The 22,271-nt window shown below is 46.3% G+C and overlaps 2 protein-coding genes across 8 annotated transcripts in view; one reads left to right on the forward strand and one right to left on the reverse strand.

Annotated features, from left to right (window-relative positions):
• Window positions 1–5,081: 5,081 nt before the first annotated feature.
• On the reverse strand, window positions 5,082–5,804 carry MBD3L1 (methyl-CpG binding domain protein 3 like 1). The gene has a single exon (XM_032251911.1). It carries the CDS (start codon window positions 5,716–5,718, stop codon window positions 5,116–5,118), a length of 603 nt encoding a protein of 200 aa, XP_032107802.1. The 5' UTR covers window positions 5,719–5,804; the 3' UTR covers window positions 5,082–5,115.
• Window positions 5,805–14,859: 9,055 nt separating this feature from the next.
• Window positions 14,860–22,271, forward strand: part of ZNF558 (zinc finger protein 558) — a 28,086-nt gene continuing 20,674 nt past the window's right edge. For 4 of the 7 annotated variants that reach the window (XM_032251912.1, XM_032251917.1, XM_032251916.1 and 1 more), the window contains exons 1-3: window positions 14,973–15,093; window positions 15,683–15,841; window positions 21,359–21,691. In XM_032251912.1, coding sequence (XP_032107803.1) covers window positions 21,667–21,691 — 25 coding nt within the window. In that variant the 5' untranslated portion in view covers window positions 14,973–15,093; window positions 15,683–15,841; window positions 21,359–21,666. Of the gene's footprint in view, window positions 15,094–15,682; window positions 15,842–21,358; window positions 21,692–22,271 lie in introns of all 7 variants that reach the window. The other 3 variants (XM_032251915.1, XM_032251913.1, XM_032251914.1) reach the window with 3 other exon arrangements.

Here is a 22,271-nt window from a genome sequence, read left to right on the forward strand (position 1 = left end):
AAGAAAAGAGGCAGGGCCGGGCGCAGTGGCTCACGCCTGTAATCCCAGCACTTTGGGAGGCCGAGGCGGGTGGATCATGAGGTCAAGAGATCGAGACCATCCCGGTCAACATGGTGAAACCCCATCTCTACTAAAACTACAAAAAATGAGCTGGGCATGGTGGCGCGTGCCTGTAATCCCAGCTACTCAGGAGGCTGAGGCAGGAGAATTGCCTGAACCCAGGAGGCGGAAGTTGCGGTGAGCCGAGATCGCGCCATTGCACTCCAGCCTGGGTAACAAGAGCGAAACTCTGTCTCAAAAAAAAAAAAAGAAAGAAAGAAAAGAGGCTTAATTGGCTCACAGTTCTGCAGGCTGTGCAGGAAGCATGATGCCAGCATCTGATCAGCTTCCGGGGAGGTCTCAGAAAGCTTCCAATCATGGCAGAAGGCTAAGGGAGGGCCAGCATGTCACATGTCCACAGCAGGTGCAAAAGAGAGTTGCAGGGAGCAAAAGTGCCACACAATTAAACAATCAGATCTCACAAGTACTGACTCCCTGTTGCAAAGGCAGCATCAGACCATGAAGGATCTGCCTCTATGACCCAAGCACCTCCCACCAGGCTCCACCCACTTCCAACACTGGGGATTACAATTCAGATTTGGTGGGGACACATATTCAAACTATATTACTAATGATATGGATGAGGGCAGGGAAATACTGGGTAGAAGAGAGAGTGGTTCTCCAGCAAAAGCCCCACCCTCAAGCCTGGAGACCCGTGGCCCTAAATGGGAACAAGCATTCCTGTTTTCATGCCCAAAAGTTGCCTTTTGGCCCTCCATGCTCCCCTATCCTGTCCCATATAAGCCCCAAACTCCACAAGCAGATGAGACAAACAGAAGAGCAGAGGAATGGCAGAATGGCACAGCAGCAAAAAGAGAGGAGTTCAGCTGGGAATAGTCAGAGAGGAGACCAGCCACTGGACAGCCAAACTTCAGGGTAAGATCATCTTCCCACTCCATCTCCCTTCCAGCTCCCTATCCAACCCACTGAGAGCCACCTCCCCTATTCAATAAAACCCCTGCATTCATCCTTCAAGTCTATGTGTGACCTGATTCTAGAGGACACTGAGCTGGTTAACACTTAAGCCATCCACAGACAGCAAGGCTAAAGGGAGTTGCAGTCTCCCACCCCTGGACACTGCCATGGGGTCAGAGCCAAGGGGTACTCGCCCCAGCTTTTGCACCTGTCTGTCTGCATGCTCTGCCTCCCATGAGGGGTTTGAGTTAGTGAATTTCTTTATCAATATATCACATATCTACCAATGATCTATTTATCATCTAGCTATCAATATTTAGCGATCTGTCAATTATCTATCAATAACTATCAATTATCTCCTCTCAATCATCTGCTATTTATAATCTATTAATCATCTATCAATCACCTATCCATCATCTATGTATCATCTACTTATCAATATCTATCAACTATTACCTGTCAATTTATCATCTATCAATTATCTATCAAAAATCATCTATCATCTACCCATCAACTATCCACCAATCATCTATTAACTATCAATCAGCTGAACAGATGAGCCACAACCTGTTGCACATCCTGCAAGGGGGTCAGGGAATTCTCCTCTTTCACTGATAGAGAAATTGCCATCATGGAGGCCAGGGGCAGTGGCTCATGCTGGTAATCCCAGTACTTTGGGAGGCCGAGGTGGGTAGATCACCTGAGGTCAGGAGTTTGAGACCAGCCTGGCCAACATGGTGAAACCCTGTGTCTACTAAAAATAGAAAAATTAGCTGGGTGTGGTGATGGGCACCTGTAATCCCAGCTACTTGGGAGGCTGAGGCAGGAGAATCCACCGAGAGGTGGAGGTCGCAGTGAGCCAAGATCGCATCATTGCACTCCAGCCTGAGTGACAGAGCAAGATTCCATCTCAAAAAAAAAAAAAAAAAAAAAAAAAATTTCCATGGTGGAAAATCAACATTCCACTTCAGTTTGAGGTCTCTCTCCTTTGTCATCCAGTACACAACCACGCTTGACTCCTATACCAGCCATCACACCCATGCTGATCCTTTATATTCCCATACCCCACCCCAGCAGAAACCCTGGCAGTTCCAAGTTTCTCTTACGCTATTTTATTCTCTGAGACTATAAGTACCAGAATTTCCATATTAATGTTCCCTGGGCAGCTTCTTCCCCATCGCACGGGTCCTCTAAGGTGGGAAGCAGACCAGGAAGAAATGAATGTGTCAGAAATGGTTCTCCAGGCCAGGCACCGTGGCTCACCCAGCACGTTGGGAAACTGCAGTGGCAGAAGGACTGCTTGAGGCCAGGAGTTAGGGACCAGATTTGGCAACATAACAAGAAAAAAAGAAAAAAAAAACAGCTAAATGTGGTGGCACACACCTGTAGTCCCAGCTACTAGCGAGGCTGAAGCAGGAGGATCCCTTGAGCCCAGGAGGTTGAGGCTGCAGTGTGGTCACACCACTGCACTCCAGCCTGGGCAACAGAGTGAGACCCCATCTCTAAAAAAGAAAAATAGAGTGCAATATCTATATTATTTATAGTTTCCCTAAAAATTGATTATTTTAAAATTTCATCTTTTCTGCTCTGTGCCTCCACGTGGTAATCGTCTGAATCCTAGAATGTGGTTCTTTTTGCTTTGTTTTGTTTTGTTGAGATGAAGTTTCACTCTTGTTGCCCAGGCTGGAGTGCAATGGCATGATCTCGGCTCACCGCAACCTCTGCCTCCCAGGTTCAAGCAGTTCTCCTGCCTCAGCCCCCTGAGTAACTGGGATTACAGGTATCCGTCATCACACCCAGCTAGTTTTTGTATTTTTAGTGGAGACAGGGTTTCACCATGTTGGCCAGGGCTGGTCTGGAACTCCTGACCTCAGGTGATCCAACCACCTCGGCCTCCCAAAGTGCTGGGATTACAGGCGTGAGCCACCGCGTCCAGGCTTAGAATGTGTTTTAATGTTTTATTTGTATTTGCTTGAAAACAAATACAAATAGACTACATCCAGTCTATTTGACTTTTTTTAGATTCCACATAGAAGTGGGTCAATGCAGTATTTTTGTTTTTGTGTCTGACTTAATTCACTTATCTTAAAGTCAGTAGGCAGTGATCAAGGTCTTGAAATTATTCAGCGCTTTGTCCTCATAGTCACGGGATAAACCCTACCTAATCAGAATCAATTATTTTTGTGAAATATCCTAGTGAATTCCAGAATAATATATCATGAGTTTTGTATATCTACATTTTCAAATAAGCTATCTAACTCTAGTTATTTTTCTGTTCTTGATTGCCTGATAATTCAGAGTTGCATTTAATGAAATACCAGACTGTCTCTGATTCTCTAGATGTACATGTGTTTGGAATTTGATTCAGGAAAGCTGACACAATTTGTGGGGTAATAATAGCAAGAGAAACTTTTTAAGCCAGGTGTGGTGGCTTATGCCTGTAATCCCAGCACTTTGGGAGGCTGAGGCAGGTGAATCACTTGAAGTTGAGACCAACCTGACTGACATGATGAAACTCCATCTCTACTAAAAATACAAAAATTAGCTGGGTGTGGTGGTGGGCACCTATAATCTCAGCTACTTGGGAGGCTGAGGCATGAGAATCACTTGAACCCGGGAGGCGAAGCTTGCGATGAGCCAAGATCTCACCACTGAACTCCACCCTGGGCGACAGAGTAAGAACCTGTCTCAAAAAGAGAAAAGAGAGAGAGAGACTTTTCAGTGTTATGAATCTAACAATACACCACCATTCTGCTTGTTGGGATTAAGAGTTAAGTCTATTTATCTACTTGGCTGATCAAGCTTATGGAATTATTCCAAACCTCTTTATCACTATTTTATTTTGTTTGATGGATTTATCAGTTTCTGAGATTGGTATGTTAAAAATGATGGGGTGCTGGCCAGGCATGGTGGCCCCCTGTAATCCCAGCACTTTGGGAGGCTGAGGAGGGAGGACTGCTTGAGTTTATGGTTTGAGATCAGCCTGGGCAACAGAGTGAGACCTGGTCTCTGCAAAAAATAGAAAAAATTAGCCAGGAGTAATGGCATATGCCTGTAGTCCCAGCTACTCAGGAGGCTGAGGCAGAAGGATCACCTGAGCCCAAGAGTTCAAGACTACAGAGAAGTTTTTGTTGTTGTTGTTTGAGTTTGGGTTTTTTGTTGTTTTGTTTTGTTTTGTTTTTTGAAACAGAGTCTTGCTGTGTCACCCAGGCTGGAGTCCAGTGGTGTGATCTTGGCTCACTGCAACCTCTGCCTCCTGGAGTCAAGTGATTCTCTTGCCTCAGCCTCCCGAGTAGCTGGGACTACAGGTGTGCACCACCACACCCAGCTAAGTTTTGTACTTTTTGTAGAGATGGGTTTCCCCATGTTGGCCAGGCTGGTCTTGAACTCCTGACCTCAAGCAATCTGTCCACCTCAGTCTCCCACAGTGCCAGGATTACAGGTGTGGGCCACCACACCTGGCCTGCAGTCAGTTATGATAGCACCACTGCACTCCAGCCTGGGCTACACACATACATACATAGTAAATAAAAATAAGAGTATAACACGAAAAAGAAAACTCTCCTTTCCTTGCCCACCTGAAACCCAATCTCTTACCTCAAAAAGAATTACTGTCTTTATTCCCTTGTATCATACAAAGAAGGGTTTTTTGTTTTGTTTTGTTTTTGAGACAGAGTCTTGCTCTGTCACCCAAGCTGGAGTGAAGTGGCACAATGCTCACTGCAACCTCCGCCTTCCGGGTTCAAGTGATTCTCCTGCCTCAGCCTCCCGAGTAGCTGAGATTACAGGTGCCTGCCACTAAACCCAGCTAATTTTTGTATTTTTATTAGAGACAGGGTTTCACCACGTTGGCCAGGCTGGTCTTGAACTCCTGGTTATAAGTGATCCACCCACCTCAGCCTCCCAAAGTGCTGGAATTACAGGCGTGAGCCACCACGCCCTGCTCTGAGTTTACTAACGTAGGTGCTCTTAGGTGCTCACCCAGCCTAATTTTTTTGAAGTGTTGGCATATTTTAAAGTTTCAAGAGCTCAAAGCAAAAAACCTCATTGTGGATACTGCAAAGAGATGTTAATAAAGGATGACACTTTATTTCATCTGTGCTATCTTCCCTTTTTCTTGTTGTGTTTTTCAGGACAGCCTTCTTGGCCTCTCACTTTCTCTGCCTCATTAGCAAGTCCGTCGGCAATCAACGCTATTACGAGTCTCTCTCTGACTGTCTTCACTTTCCCCTCCTGTTTCCTGATATCTTCCTCAGTGACCACAAGTTGTTTGCAGAGGAGCTGTGAGACACCCACTCCCTCTCCGGGAATTGACTCCGCCACATCTGAAGAGCAGGCAAGTGGGGGCATGGGGCAGGAGTGCTCCAGACCACCAGCAAGCTCCCCCAGCAGAGAGGCACCTGTGCAACTAGGTGTGAGTTTTTGCAAGGTATTGGCAAGATCCAAAGTACTTAAAAGTTCTCCTGCACTGCTGTAGGCCTGGAGTCCTTGCAGTCTCTTCTGCCAGCAGACCTGTTGGGGCTTCTCCAAGCTCTCCTCCCACTGATGATATCTAACCTCATTGCCAGGATGGGATGTAATTCTCGTAACTGGCCTCTTGAATGTGTAACTGGACATTCTCAGAGGGATTGAGGTGCTTAAGCCAGGCTTTGATTTGCATTGGTTTACACAGTCACGTTGCTTCCTCTGTGAACTCTTAGCCATCACATTTCTTTTCCTCTTATACTGTAAAAATAAATCATAAAATGGGGTCAAATTAATCAGTAAAGCCTGCCTTCTCAGGACAAGGATCTCAGCTGTTTTGGTTTCACCCTTCCTCTCTCCCTCTGTGATAGGTCTGACCTGCTTCCTGGGACATCATCAGGCAGATTTGAGTCAAGCACAGAAAGTTCAAGGTAAAAACTCTCCTCCATCATCCTGCAAAACCCCTCCTTGTTGGAGTACCATTTTATTATCTTTGTGTCCTTGTCACTCTCAAATGCTCAAGTCCTGATACTCCCTCTCAAGACACTACAGTAGTCTTTTTCTAAATCCCAAATCTTGCCTTTTTTTTTGTCCCACTCTGTCACTCGGGCTAGAGTGCAGTGGTGAGATCACAGCTCATTGCAACCTTGACCCCCAGGCTCAAGCGATCATCCCACATCAGCCTCCCGAGTAGCTGGGACTACAGGCATGTGTCACCATGCTTGGCTAATTATGGTTTTTGTAGAGACAAGGTTTTACTATGTTGTCCAGGCTGGTCTGAAACTCCTGAACTCAAGTTATCCACCCACCTTGACCTCCCAAAGTGCTGGGCCTACAGGCATGGGCCACCGCACTCGGCCCAAATCCTGCCATTCTTATGCATTACTTGACTATTCCTCTGGTTTACACATTGACCTCTTGGTTTGCACAGTTCCTGCAGCTTGTAAGTCAATAATGAAATTATCAACTGCTCTGTTCTTCGCGCCTTAATCCCACACTCCAGACATCTTCATCAACCCAAATGGTCATGCTCAAAAATAAATAATTCAGGCCTGGCACAGTGGCTCACACCTGTAATAACAGCACTTTGGGAGGCTGAGGCAGGTGGATCGCTTGAGGTCAGGAGTTCGAGACCAGCCTGGCCAACATGGCACAACCCCATCTCTACTAAAAATATAAAAATTAGCTGGGTGTGGTGGCATGCACCTGCAATCCCAGCTACTCAGGAGGCTGAGGCAGGAGAATCACTTGAACCAGGGAGGCGGAGGTTGCAGCGAACCAAGATTGTGCCACTCACTGCACTCCAGCCTGGGCAACAGAGCAAGAGTGTCTAAATAAATAAATAAATAATTTGGAAAACTTATCCACCCACTATAAATTTCTGATTTCCAGGTTTCTAATTTCAAATACCCATACCATTGATATCTGTTCTTAAGAAATATACCTTGAGGAACAGGTGTCTATGATTTGGGTATTTGAATTACACCAGACCTCCGTATCTTCATCTTCCTCTCTCTCCTCTGATTCCTAGCACTCTTGGATTCTGCAGTTTGTAACCTCAATAATTCCTAAAGACCAGGCATGTGGCTCACACCTGTAATCTCAGCAGCTTGGGAGGCCGAGGTGAGTGGATCACTTGAGGCCAGGAGTTCAAGACCACCCTGGCCAACATGGTGAAACCCTGTCTCTACCAAAAAAAAAAAAAAAAATAGCCAGGCAGGGTGGTACATACCTGTAGTCCCAGCTACTCAGGAGGCTGAGGTGGGAGAATTGCTTGAACCGGGAGGTAAAGGTTGCAGTGAGTGGAGATCATGCAGCTGCACTACAGCCTGAGCAACAGAATGAGACCCTGTCTCAAAAAAAAAAAAAAAAAAAATCACTTAGATTAATCCAAAATTTCTTACCGCTTATCTTATCTGCCTTGTAAAACTTAAAACTTGAACGGTCCCTATTATCCGTGATGCCATGGCTACTGCCGTCATGCGATCACTGCTGAAAAAAGAATCATATGACATGACGTCTTAGTACCACTATAAATACAAAATATTCTGCATCAACTGGGAAGAATGTATCATGCCTAGAAACTTTATTTTCTGTTTATGCATTATCATGTTTACTCCTGGATTTTCCCCAAAACCTTTTCCAGCTTTTTTTTCTCATAGATATTCAATTTTCCTTAACTTTCCTGATAGTTTACTAAGAAGTTGCCAACCACAAGATTGAAATTTTATGAATCTAGTTGCCAAATCTGCAAACCTCCCTGATAAACATCGAATGTTTCCAAATTTTCTTTAATTGAATTTAAAGAGATTTTCTGCCAGGCATGGTGACTCATGCATGTAATCCCAGCACCTTATTAGGCTGAGCCAGGAGGGACACTTGAACACAGGAGTTCGAGACTAGTCAGGGCAACATAGGGAGACCCCCACCTCTGCTAAAAATTAAAAAGTTAGCTGGGGGTGATGACACACATCTGTGGTCCCAGCTACTCAGGAGGCTGAATAAGGAGGATAGCTTGAACCCAGGAGGTCGAGGTTGCAGTGAGCGGTGATCAGGCCACTGCACTCCAGCCTGGGCAACAGAGCAAGACCCTGTCTCATAAATAAATATATTTCCTTTATCCTCCAAGAGTGATCTGAGCCTCATTCCTTCTTCCTTTTTGTTAATTTTATGCCCCTAGTATTGCAGTGTAACCCCTGTATCTTCTTTATCTTTTTTTTTTCTTTTTTTAAGATGGAGTCCCACTCTGTGGCCCAGGCTGAAATACAGTGGCACGATCTCGGCTCACTGCAACCTCTGCTGCCCGGGTTCAAGCAACTCTCCTGCAACTCTCCTTCCTCAGCCTCCCAAGTACCTGGGATTGCAGGCACCCACCACCACCTCCGGCTAATTTTTTGGTATTTTTAGTAGAGACAGGGTTTTGCCATGTTGGCCAGACTGGTCTCAAACTCCTGATCTCATGATCCACCTGCCTCAACCTCCCAAAGTGCTGGGATTACAGGTGCCCCTGTATCTTTGACTTCTGTTTTTCTGCTGAATCTCTTCTTTGGCATTTAAGTGTGTTCAAGTTTCTCCTAGCTACACAGACACCCCTCTCCTAAATTTCTTGGGATGCTCTCCTTCACCGCTACTCTCTATTTCTTCCCCTTAGCTAAGAACCACTGAGAAAAGGTCATCTATGTATTATGTCTCCTGTCTCCTCACCTCCAAATAACTCCTCGGGACACCCCAAACTTCTGTCTGCCCTCACTGTTCTATGGCTGCTTCTGTTGCTAAGGCCACAATGAGCCCTTTGTTGTTAGATCCCAAAGGAATTCTCTTTACTCATCTGACATGACTCTTGGAGTGGAAAGCTTTGAAGTATGTTTGGAACAACCTGGACATGTGAATCTAATACTTTACTGCTGCGAACCTTAGAAAATATAAATATGGGGCAGGTACATCTGATAAAATTCAACTCGCAAATTGAGATGTGCCATCAGTGGAAAGTACAAACTGGATTTCTGGAATTCAGCACAAAAAAAAACACAAAAATCATTTAGAAGATCTCATGTGGGCCGGGCACAGTGGCTCACTCCTATAATCCCAGCACTTTGGGAGGCTGAGGCAGGGGGATCACAAGGTCAGGAGATAGAGACCAACCTGACTAACATGGTGAAACTCCATCTCTACTAAAAATGCCAAAAAAAAAAAAAAATTTAGCTGGGAGTGGTGACACATACCTGTAGTCCCAGTACTCGGGAGGCTGAGGCAGGAGAATCTCTCAAACCCAGGTGGAAGTTGCATTGAGCCAGTATCTTGCCATTGCACTCCGGCCTGGGTGACACAAGATTCCATCTCAAAAAAAAAAAAAAAAAAATCTCATGTGGAATCCTAATAAGATAAAAAATAAGTAAGCAACAACAAGGAAGGGGCCCCTGGAGGGGGGAGAACAATTGTTCTGAGAGACGGCTAACTGCAAACAACCCACTGGCATGACATCTTGTTCCAAAAGACCTCGGGGTCTGCACATAGCCCCATCAACACGACCTTATCTGCACATAGCAGCCTCCAGCACAACCCTATAAAATTATCTCCAGTCTCTGCCTCTTTGCAAACAGCCCCTTTGCTGTGCTGCCTGTTGCACCCTTGCAACCAATCTTCATACCTTCTCTAATAAATCTGTCTTTCTTTACCTACGACTGTCTTGGGAAATTATTTTGCCACCCACAACACCAGCCCCAGCCAGTTGTACCTGCAATGTCTCATTAATTTTTACATTGATTGCCGGCAGGAATTATAATATGTTGGCTATCATGGGTTAAAATAGACTTTCAGAATTCATTGTGTGGCACGCCATCTGTGGCTGAGGTGCTACATTGGTGCTTATCTAGGAGTTACCACCAGACAGCCTGTGTTCTGTGCATGCTTGGTTGTTTGCACAGCTGCTTACCCTTCAGAACAGTTAATATCTCATTAGATCCATGTCCTTGGGAGAGGGTTAGGCAATATGCAGTTTGTTTCCATGGGATGTCTCCATCCTTAGCGATTTCTTTGGGAATTATATGACACCTGTCATTTCTGCAGGTGACCTTGCCCTGGAGGAAGGTGCTAGTGGGGCTGCTGATCGTCAGGGTAGAATTTCAGCCTTGCTGTTTCTCCTGTGTATGAGGAGATCTGCCTGCTCCATCTTGGGGCCTTCAAGCTGTTTCACTTCAAGTTTCTTTATCTCGTTCTCTTCATTATTAACCAAAACATGGAATGGAATATTTTGTAGCTTTTTTTTTTTTTTTTTTTTTGAGACGGAGTTATGCTCTTGTTGCCCAGACTGGAGTGCAATGGCTCGATCTCAGCTCACTGCAACCTCCACCTCCCAGGTTCAAGTGATTCTCCTGCCTCAGCCTCCCAAGTAGCTGGCATGCACCACTAAGCCCGGCTAATTTTGTATTTTTAGTAGAGGTGGAGTTTCTCCACATTGGTCAGGCTGGTCTCAAGCTCTTGAACTCAGGTGATATGCCCACCTCAGCCTCCCAAAGTGCTGGGATTACAGGTGTGAGCCACCGTGCCCGGCCCTTTTGTAGCAATTATTTTATGCATCAGCTGGTTAGGTGGACGCTACTAGCTGTTTTTACTTTAGCAGAGTTAGGGTAGCCGGAAGTAACTATCAGGGTGTAAAGTATCCTCAGATTTCAGGCACTCTGTGAGGAAAATGAGAACCTGTCTTGTCCATGAGGCCAGCATGAAGGGTAAGGGTCTTTATCCCTGTCACAAGGCTTGAGGCCAAACTTTGCACTTTGCCTTCTGCCCTCCAGCCAGAGAAGTTTCTAGCAACCTCCATTCTTGGCCGAAAGGGTCCAGGCATTATATGATGGTCAAGCCCTGGAATTTTATGTTCCTAGACTTTGTGGGTTACATTGTGGATACACACTGTCAACTTCATTCTGCAGCCAACTTCTCACATCTAATAGTACATCCTGAATGTAATTTAATGTAACTAAATGTACATTGTTGTGATTGTTTTAATGCGCATGAATGTCATTTCATACCACTACACCAATACTTATTTTGCCATTGTTACTAATCTTCTGATATTAAATAGGAGGTAGATGATCATTCTTTTTAACAAGGTTCAAACATTTCTCTGATTTAGATCATTGTAAAATTGCTGGGTTGATAAATGTGCACATTCGTGCAGCTTTTGGTATGTGTTACCAAGTACCTGCTGAGAAAGTAGCACTTATCAATACCACTAGCAGAGGGCAAAGTCATTCATTTTCTAATCTCTTGATGAACTGGACATTTAAAATGTTTTGCATTACTTGAGAGGCACAAACATAATGCTGTTATTTTAATTTCTATCTCTTTCCTAATTCAAGTATTGGGTAATTGTATGTATTTGTAAAGGTGTGTGTGTTCATAGCCCTTGTCTTTAATGATGTTTTTAATGGCTTGTTCATCTTTTGCTTATTTATCCAAAATGTTCTTTATATAAGAATGATATGAGCCCATGTGTCATAGATTTTTGCAGTTATTTATCCCCCGTTTGTTTTGCCATTTAATTGCGTGATGGTGTGCAAAATTAAGATGCACTTAGGCTGGGTACGGTGGTTCATGCCTAAAATCCCAGCACTTTGGGCAGCCAAGGCAGGGAGATTGCTTGAGCTCAGGAGTTTGAGACCAGCCTGTGCAGTGTGGCCAGTCCCTGTCTCTACAAAAAACACAAATATTAGCTGGGCATGGTGGTGCACGCCTGCAGTCCAGCTTCTTGGGAAGCTGAGGAGGGAGAATGGCTTGAGACCAGGAGGTTGAGGCTGCAGTGAGCCACGTTTGCACCACTGCACTCCAGCCTGGGTGACAGAGCAGGACCCTGTCTCCAAAAAAAAAGAAAAAAGGAGGAGGAGGAAAGAAGGAAGAAGAAGGAGGAGGAGGAAGAGGAGGTGGAGAGGGGAAGTGGAAGGGAGAGGAGGAGGAGGAAGGATGAAGAAGGAGGAGGAGGAGAGAAAGAGAGAAAAGGAGGAGGAGGAGCGGCTCACATTTTTGTAGTATTTTACTTTTTCCACTTTTATTTTATTATTTTGAAGAAGCAGCAGCACTCACATTGTGTAGTATTTTTCCACTTTTATTCTATTATTTTGCCTCACTGAAAAATTTGTGTATATTTCTGCATTTTTTAAATAAAAACTTTATCCAGTTACCATAATATTCAACCTTTTAAAGTGTACAGTTCAATGGTTTTTAGTATATTCACATGGTTGTGCAATCATCACCACTATCTAATTTTAGAATATTTTCATCACTCTAAAACGAAATCCACACCATTATCCATTTCCCTCCATTTCCCTTTTCCCCAACCTTTGCCACTAATCTGTTGTCTCTATGGATTTTCTTATTCTGGAAATTTTATTTAAATTGAATTATATAATATGTGGGGTTTTTTTATTTGTGGCTTCTTTTACTTAGCTTAATGTTTTAAAGGTTAATCCATGGAATATGTATCCTGTTTTATCAAGGAATAATAATCCATTGTGTTCATATACCACATTTTATTTATCCATTCATCAGTTGATTGACATTTGGAACATATGAAATTTTGAGGTATTATGTATAATGCTGCTGTAAACATTCATGTACAAGCTATCATGGGAGGAAATGTTTTCATTTAACTTGGACACATACTTGAGGTAAAACTGCTGGGTCGTGTGGCAATTCTATGACTTTTTGAGGAACTGTCAAACTATTTTGCAAAGTGGCTGCCCCATTTTACAATCCTGACAGCAGTGGATGAGAATTCCAGTTTCTCCTCGTCTTTGCCAAACTTATTGGCTATATTTTTAATTTTAGTTCTCAGGTGGCTGAATGCAGTCTAGGCAAAAATGAAATGAACAAATTCAAAATTCAATATGCTAGGAGGGTTCACCGTGGAAAGAATGGTCTCTTCAACAAATTGTGCTGGGACAACTAGATGTCAATACGCAAAAGAATGAAGTTGGACCTCTACCTCACACCATGCACAAAAGAATGAAGTTGGACCTCTACCTCACACCATGCACAAAAGAATGAAGTTGGACCTCTACCTCACACCATGCACAAAAGTGAGCTCGAAATAGATGACAGACCTAAAGGTAAGAGCTAAAACTATAAACTTCCTGGAAGAAAACATAGGAGTAAAACTTTGCGATCTTGGGTCAGGCACTGGTTTCTTAGATACGATATCAAAAACAGGTGGCAAAAGAAAAAACAGATAAAATGGACTTAATCAACATTTAAAAACATTGATGCTTCAAAGGACACCATCAAGAAGGTTAAAAAGACAACCATGGACTGAGTGAAACATTTACAAATGACTTATCTGAAATGTGACTTGTATTCAAAATATATGAAGCCTTGCAACTCAGCAACAAAAAGATATCCAATTAAAAGTGAACAAAGAGTTTGTTGTTGTTTGAGACTAAGTCTTGCTCTGTCGCCAAGGCTGGAGCGCAGTGGCACCATTTTGGCTCATTGCAACCTCTACCTGCTAGATTCAAGCAATTCTCTTGCCTCAGCCTCCCATGTAGCTGGGACCACAGGAGCTTGCCATCACCCTAATTTTTGCATTTTTAGTAAAGACGGCGTTTCAACATGTTGGACAGGCTGGTCTCTACTTATTTTGTTCAGTCCATATCCATGGTGTATAAAAACAATGACTTATGGGGTGTGGGGGGAGTAACAGCATTTATTCCACGAATATGACTACAGCATACACACATACATACGCATACATGCCCACACTGTATCTGAAAAGATAGAGTAGAAAATTATGTTTACCTCTAAGCCAAAGAACTGAGAGACAGTGGGGGGAGAGTATTTAACTAACTTTGTACCACTCTGAAGTTTTCCTATATGTGTATGTATGCCCCGGTCCTCCCTACTCCCCAAAACTCTTAGTGGTAAATCCCTATGTTCTGCCTTGGGAAAGCAAGTTGTAGACAAATGTGCGTATATAATCTGACTCTATTGGGCTGTATGAACACAAGGAAGTAACTATACCAACCATCCAGAGATCCAAGGAAAGCCCCGTCCTTGAATCTAATCTCCCACAGTTCCGGCTCCTGGGCCTATCCCAACCCACCCACACCTTACACACTTTCATTGATACCCAGATCCCTGCCCCTACAACTGGTGTCCACCCACAGTCCCGCCCCCAGAGCTGGTCTCCGCCCACCATCAGCCCCGCCCTCAAGCTTGGTGCCACCCATAGCCCCGCCCTAGAATTGGTCTCCGCCAATCAGCACTGCCCTTCAGGGCCGGCACACCAACAGCCTGGTCCCGACCCTAGTGATGCTCGGAACTGGTCTCCGCCCACAGCCACTCGAGGTTACCCGCTCTCATCCCCGCCCCGGAACTGGAGGTCTCCGCTATCAATCCCACTCCACTCCTGGTGCCGCCCACAGCCCCGCCCCAGATCTTGTCCTCGCCCCGGGACCAGATCTCTGCCCAGTCAGCCCCGCCCTCCAAGACCTGTACCATTCATTGACATCTGGGCCCCGCCCCCACACCTGGTCCCCGCCCCTGGAACTGGTCTCTACCCAGTCACCCTCCAGGCCTGGTAAGGCCATAGCCAAGACCTCGCCTTCAGCCCCGCCCCGGAACCGGTCTCCGCCCAAGTCGGCCCCGCGCGCACCGCCCACCGCCTGGCTCCACACCCCCATGGCCGACCCTGCCCCAGCTACTGCCCCAGGCCAGGGGCCAACGTTGCGCTCACTAAGCAAACTACAACACCTCTGGGCGAGGCTGGGGGCGCGCGTCCGCCGCTCCCTCCCGCCACGCCTGCGCCTAAGCGCCGAACCCCCAAAAACGCCCTACTCTCCGCGCAAAACGGAAATGTACGTGCAGCGCGGCCCGCCCCAGACCGGAAGCGGAAGCGCGGGGCGGTGCCGTGGGAGGAGCCGCGCGTGGGGCAGCGGGGAGCGAGTCCATCCGTCTCCGCGAGTCGGCGCTTTTGTCCCCGCGGGAAGGGCCGGGCTTGGTGAGCGGCGGGCGGGGACTCGGGTCTGAGTCCAGGGGTGACGTGGGCCGTGGGCACCGCCAGCCCCGGGCCCTGCGTCCCTCCCGGGAACCGCGTTTCCGTCCCTGAGGCCTCGGCTGTGTGCTCAGGTCAGCCCGAAGCTGCTGTTTTCTCCTGGGTCGGGGCCCCGGGCCGCGGTCGCCTCCTCAAAGAGTCCCGGTCGCCCTCATCCGGGGCCGTTCTGCGCCCCAGGGGACTTTGGCTGTGGCTGGAGACTGTTGTGGTCGTCACAAATTTTGGGGAGGGGAGACTGCTACTGTCACCTAGAGGGTGGAGGCCGGGGAAGAGGGACGCTGCTCTTAAAGATCCTACGTTGTACAGGACAGCCCCCCACAACAAAGAATTATCAGTAGTGCCAAGTTGGGAAACCCTGCTCTAGGGCCTTTAAAAAAAAATCTCTCCAATTCTGAATAAACTATATAAATTGTTAAAAATTCGGCTTAGTCACTTAATAGGGCCTCTAAGTGACAAGGTATTTTTAAAGCCTCTGGAGTCACTTTAGAACCTCTCTCCAGACTAGTAAGTTGAGCAAGTCAAATGCTCACAGCATCAAGCTGCTTTCTCCCCTCTTAAGGAACACATGGCAGGATAGGAATCAGGTAAATCCAGGCTGGGCCCTTATTACACATTTAATCATTGAATACCCAAAAAAAGTGAACAGGATGGTGTTTCCAACAGGTGAATCCAACAACTGTACAACCTGTAAAAAGCCTCGAAAGAAGTCTTTGTGCCTTTTTATTTTCAGGTGAGAAAAGCATCATTCAAGCTCAGTTTCCTGCTGAAACCAGCCACAAGGTCCACCTGTCGTCACTGACACGTGGGTTTCTGTGTAACCAGGTGAGTACAATGTGGAAGCTACAGCAAAGCTCCAGCAGTCTTGGCTGTGTGGAAGAACTGCTAATGGGCTTTTCCTGTGCTCGAGTTGTAACCACATGAAAGTCACTAAGAGTGAAGGTTTCTTAAAAGTTCAAGGTAGGCAGGGCATGGTGGCTCACACCTGTAATCCCAGCACTTTGGGAGGCCAAGGCAGGTGAATCACGAGGTCAGGAGTTCAACACCAGCCTGGTGAAACCCCGTCTCTACTAAAAATGCAAAAAATTAGCCAGGCATGGTGGCAGGTGTCTGTAATCCCAGCTACTCGGGAGGCTGAGATAGAGAATTGCTTGAACCTGGAAGGTGGAGGTTGCAGTGAGCTGAGATCGTACCACTGCACTCTAGCCTGGGCAACAAGAGCAAAACTCCATCTCAAAAATAAAGAAAAAAATAAAAAGTAAAGTTTAAGGTAAAGAAACAGAAGTATTTATGGTTATATGTGTGTAAAAGAGTAAGTATAGTTACTTGCAAATATGTGTAACTGTAGATAAATATAGATTTTCTGGCGTGCTATAATACTAGAAGTTTCTGGATTTTATATAAGTATAAATATAGAAAATATTTATGTATATATGTAGTATTACAAGTCTTCCCACTGATAACTAGCAGGACAGCTCAGCAACATTCTTTTTTTTTTTTTTTAATTGCATTTTAGGTTTTGGGGTACATGTGAAGAACATGCAACAACATTCTTAAGACCTGTTTGATTTGACTTTTTTTATTGAGACCAAGTCTTGCTCCGTTGCCCAGACTGGAGTGCAGTGGTGTGATCTTGGCTCACTTCAACCTCTGCCTCCCAGATTCAGGCAATTCTCCTGCCTCTGTTTCCTGAGTAGCTGGGACTACAGACATGTGCCACCATACCCGGCTAATTTTGTTTGTATTTTTAGTAGAGATAGGTTTTTGCCATGTTGGCCAGGCTGGTCTCAAACTCCTCACCTCAAGTGATCCGCCTGCCTCAGCCTCCCAAAGTGCTAAGAATACAGGCGTGAGCCACCACACCCAGCCATCAATTTGACTTCTAAAGGCATATCAGCCCTCCACCAAACTTCAAAATAAGTATTTGTAAAAAGGATGATCTGAGCTTCCTTGTTACTAATGTGATTAGTAACAAATGTAGCATTGAATTGAGGAGCGACCAGGTGTGTTTTGAGCAATGAGATTTTCTTTTTTCCTAATGAGATTTGAAATCATTTGGAAGAATATTAAGCAACAACTTATAGACTGAAGGGTAGGGCAGTGGTTTCCAAAAAGATTGTCCTCTGCACCTTGCCTCCTGTATTAGTCCACTTTCACACTGCTATAAAGAACTACCTGAGAGTTTTCACACTGTTATAAATAACTTCCTGAGACTGGGTGACTTATAAAGGAAAGAATTTTAATTGACTCACAGTTGTGCATGGCAGGGGAGGCCTCAGGAAACTTACAGTCCTGGCAGAAAGCAAAGGGAAAGCAAGGCACATCTTACATGGTGGCAGGAGAGAGAAGAGGTAAGCGCCAGACTTTTAAACCATCAGATCTCATGAGAACTTACTCACTATCAGGAGAACAGCAAGGGGGAAGTCTGTCCCCATGATTCAGTTACCTCCTACCAGGCCCCTCCTCTGACATGTGGAGATTATTATAATTCAAGATGAGATTTGGGTGGGAGAACACAGAGCCAAACCGTATCATTTCTTAATAGGAATTAACTTCGTTTCTTAAAACTTCTCTGAAATAGCAGTATGGTGATTAATATTGCAGAGAATGATGTTAAATAATCTTGTATTCAGTTGTGGGGTTTTTACTAATTGTGTGTGTTTGCACCTCTTCCATTTTAGCTTTTCTACAAAATTCTTGAGGGAGTGTTTGCTTATCATGCAATAGATACTATTTGAGTGCACAGTTTATGGTGACTAACCATCCTCATTCATTCAGGACCAAGGGATTTGCCAGGGCACAGGACATCCATTGTTCAAACCAGGACAATCCTTGGCAAACTAGGTCGCCTCCATGAGTCAGGCCCTGGGTCAGATGCACAGCAACCCTGGAGGACCCGAAACAGGCCCTGTCTTACCTCCATAAAATTTACCTTCTAACAGGGAAGATGAATTTTAAACAGTGAATGACAGGAGTGATCTGGGAACTTGGCACAAGTGGACTTGGTCAGAGGAAACAGAGAAGCTTTCTGGGGAAGGATATTTAGCTTGAGAGCTTAAGCTGTTATAGAACTGGACTGGGGTCTGCTCATCTGGTGGTGCAGTAAACCCAGATGTCTACATTGAGAGTTGCTGCAATGGATAGAAAGGCTTCTTTTATGCAGGACAGTAAATAAGGAAGACCAGACCATTAAATGCTCAAATCCTGGCCTCCCCAGTGGCTTCTAGGCAAGGATTTTTTTTTTTTTTTTTTAAAGAGACAGAATCTCACTGAGTTGCCCAGGCTGGAGTGCAATGGCACGATCTCGGCTCACTGCATCCCCTGCCTCCTGGGTTCAGGTGATTCTCCTGCCTCAGCCTCCTGAGTAGCTGGGATTACAGGTACATACCACCACACCCAGCAATTTTTTTATATTTTTAGTAGAGATGGTGTTTCACCGTGTTCATCAGGCTGGCCTCGAACTCCTAACCTCAGGTGATCCACTTTAGCCTCCCAGAGTGCTGGGATTACAGGCATGAGCTACCACACCCGGCTAGGCAAGGATTTCTAAAGGCAATGATAAATTACAGAAAAGCAGAAGCTACAGGCAATATCGTAAAGCAATGCATGGAGATTACATGCTGGTTTAGTCCTAAAAAGGCAAAGATATCTTGAAGCAGGAGCTTATAGGTCACAGGTAGATTCAAAGATTTTCTGATTTGTAATTGGTTAAGGAAAAGAAGCTTTGTTTAAAAATTTAGGGACTGTAGGAAAATGTTAACTAGCTTGGGGAAGTAACTTTTCTCCAAGCCCTTCAGGAAGAAACTTAGCACAAAGGACGCTGAAATTCAGCCTTCACTTCCCCTTTATCTGGGGTCCCTGAGCCAGCAGATCCATTCAGTGGGGGTCCTCAGTGGGAGTCCCAGCCTCGGAAAGGCAACTCAGGGACACAGGTTGTTATCTTCAGTTTCATAGGGAAAGCAAACATCTCTGGAGCCTTAACTTCTTTGGCTGTTGTTTTAGGTTACTATTACCTTCTTGTTTAACAGGTTCCTTATTTACTTCTGGGGCTAGCTGGATGCCTGGAATTTCTCTTTAAGGATCTTCAGGATTTTCCTTTATTTTCATGCTGAGGGTTCACAGGCCCCTAAAAAAGGGAATTGCTGTTTCATCTCCAAGTTGGGGTCAGATGTAGCTAGTCACAGGGCTCGACTGGAGTGAGGGGACAGGGATATGTCAGCACTGCCTGTTGAGGAAGCTGCGTAAGGAAAGTCCCCTGCCACAGGAGAGAGGCTGCCATGCTCCTTACACTGGGAACACGGGGATGACTGAAGCCGAGACAAGAACAGGGAAAGAAGCCGGGCATAGTGGCTCACACCTGTAATCCCAGCACTTTGGGAGGCTGAGGCAGGTGGATCACTTGAGGTCAGAAGTTCGAGAGCAGTCTGGTCAACCTGGTGAAATCCTGTCTCTACTAAAAGTGTAAAAATTAGCTGAGTGTGGTGGTGCACACCTGTAGTCCTAGCTACTCAGGAGGCTGAAGCAGGAGAATTTCTTGAACCTGGGAGGCAGAGGTTACAGTGAGCTGAGATTGCACCACTGTACTCCAGCCTGGGCGACAGAGCGAGACTCCTTCTCACACAAAAAAAGAGAAGAACAGGGAAGAGGTGTGACCAAGACCAAGAGGGAGGCAGAACCAGACCAGGCCTCACTTCAGACTCTGTTCTCAGGCCAGTGGGAAGAGACCGAAGAGCTGTGGGCCGGAGGGTGATGCGGTTTGCATGTAGTGTAAGCATGTGGATTAACAAGGACTTCAGGATTCAGAAGGAAGACGTTTAAGAGGCAAGAGAGAAGGTGTTCTGAGGTAACTTAGGAATCAGATGATTATTCCCTAAGCCGGGATGATGGTTCTGCAGTAGGAAGGATGTAGAAAGAAGATACCTGGGAGTTAGAACTGAGAGAATGTGTTGCTGCTCGCATTCATCCATGCCTTGGTCAGAGAGCTCACAGTGCCCACTGTGCCCCAGCTCCCGTCTGTGCAAACCTGCAGGCAGCCCCGTTAGCCCAGGGCTATGTGCCCATTTTTACTTTGCCACTCACAGGGCCTCGCCTCTGCATCCTCAAGGAAGTCAGCCCTCCACATGTCTAAGCCCTGTCCAGCGTGGTAGCCACTAGCCACATGGAGCTATTTCAATTAAACCAATGAAAATGAAACACAATTAAAAATTTGTTTTCAGGCCAGGCATAGTGGCTCATGCCTGTAATCCCAGCACTTTGGGAGGCGGAGGCGGGTGGATCACCTGAGGTCAGGAGTTTGAGACAAGCCTGGCCAACATGGTGAAACCCTGTCTCTACTGAAAATACACAAATTAGCTGGGCATGGTGGTAGGTGCTTATAATCCAGCTACGAGGGAAGCTGAGGCAGAATTGCTTGAACCTGGGAGGCAGAGGTTGCAGGTTGCACCACTGCACTCCAACCTGGGTGACAGAGTGAGACTCAAAAAAAAAGAAGAGGGAAAGAGGTGTGACCAAGACCAAGAGGGAATGTGAAAAGGTGCAACTGCTGTGGAAAAGTTTGGCAGTTACTCAAAAAGCTTTCAGTGGCGAAAACTGCAATCACTTTTGCACCAGCCTGAAAGCTATCACATAGGTTATTCAACCAGTCCCCTACTGATGGTCATTTGTGGTGTTTTCAGCCCTTTGCGATTATACGAAGTCCCACAGTGAATAATCTTACACATCTTTTAGTATTTGTGTACCTTTGAGATAGATTTCTAGAAGTGGGATTCTAGGAAAGAGCAGATGTTTTCTGTAGCCTTGCTTGACATCAGTAAATTTCCCTCCCTAGGGGTTGCCCCAGCAGTGTGTGAGAAGGAAGGGTGTGGGCCACTGTGTCTCTGTTGACCTGACAGTTAGGAAATAGTACCAGAGTTGCTGTAATCTGCATCTCCCTGTGAGTGAGGTCACTGGTGATTCCACGATCGGTATTGTCCTTGGGATGATAGTGGGGAAGCCAGATTGCTCCATGTGAGGACTGAGGAAAGGAGACAGAGTGAAGAGCTCTGGCTGGGAAGGGGGACACAGACTGGGCAGTAATCAGAAAGAAAGCTGTGCTCCAAGCATAGGCTCATGGCACTGCGGAAGATGCGACGGGAGGAGTGGGGAGAGCAGGGCGCAGGTTGTGGTGCTGGCAGCAACACAGGAAAATACATTCCTCCTTGTGATCGTTACCCTGAGAAGTGGGATCCTGATTGTCTGCTGAAAATGAGATGATTTGTCATCTCTTGCTGCCTAACAAATGATCTCAAACCATAGTCACTTAAAACAATGACCGTTTATTGTCTCACTGTTTTTGTGTTTCAGGAATTCAGGAGTGGCTTGGCTGGAAGGCTCTGGCTGGAAACTTGCAGAAGGCTTTCAGCTGAGTCCACATCATCCGAAGGCCCCACTGGTACTGGGGGCCCCTCCATGGCCTGCAAGTCAGAGCTGGCTGTTGGTGGGAGGCCTCAGTTCCTCTCCACCTAGGCCTCTCCACAGAGCTGCTTGAGCATCTTCCCAGCATGACAACTGGCATCCGCTAGAGCAGCATCCAGGAGACCAAGGCAGAAGCTGCAGTGTTTTCTAGGACCTGGCCCTGGAAGTCACCCCTGCACCCACCCCCGCTGTCTCCTATGCCATATTCTGCTGGTCACACAGGTCAGCCCTAATTCCATGTGTGTGTTGGGCCTACACAGGGTGTGAGCACCAGAAGGCTGGGATCACTCATTAGGAAGCAGTTACCACAGAGGGGACAGGGGAGGAGGTGTGAGGTAGGATCACCCAGCAGGGCTGAGGGTTCTTTTCATGTTGGTGACTGTGTTCTTCCAGAGTGGCAGCGTCACAGCCCTTGCACAGAGTCGTCTGCCTGAATGTCCCCTGGAGTGGGCGGATGATGGAAGTCACACCTGGCTAGAGTTCTGCTGGGTTGGCCTGATGGCGGGGGGAGGGAAATCGGCTGAAATGAGGGGCAACTGGGTGAGGATGAAGTCAAGAGAGGGGGTGGCTAAGGCAGGACGGTGAGTGGCCGAGGCAGAGTCCAGGCAGGAAAAGGGTGACCGAGGCAGAGTCCAGGCAGGAAAAGGGTGACCGAGGCAGAGCACAAGCAGGAGTGGGGTGACTGAGGCAGGAGAAGGACTGACTGAGGCAGAGCTCAGGCAGGAAGGGGGTGACCGAGGCAGAGCACAGGCAGAAGGGGGGCGACCGAGGCAGGGCACAGGCAGGAGGGGGGCGACCGAGG

This window comes from Sapajus apella, unplaced genomic scaffold (assembly GCF_009761245.1).
Source record: "Sapajus apella isolate SASKATOON/1434 unplaced genomic scaffold, GSC_monkey_1.0 scaffold77, whole genome shotgun sequence".
Classification (NCBI taxonomy): Eukaryota; Metazoa; Chordata; class Mammalia; order Primates; family Cebidae; genus Sapajus; species Sapajus apella.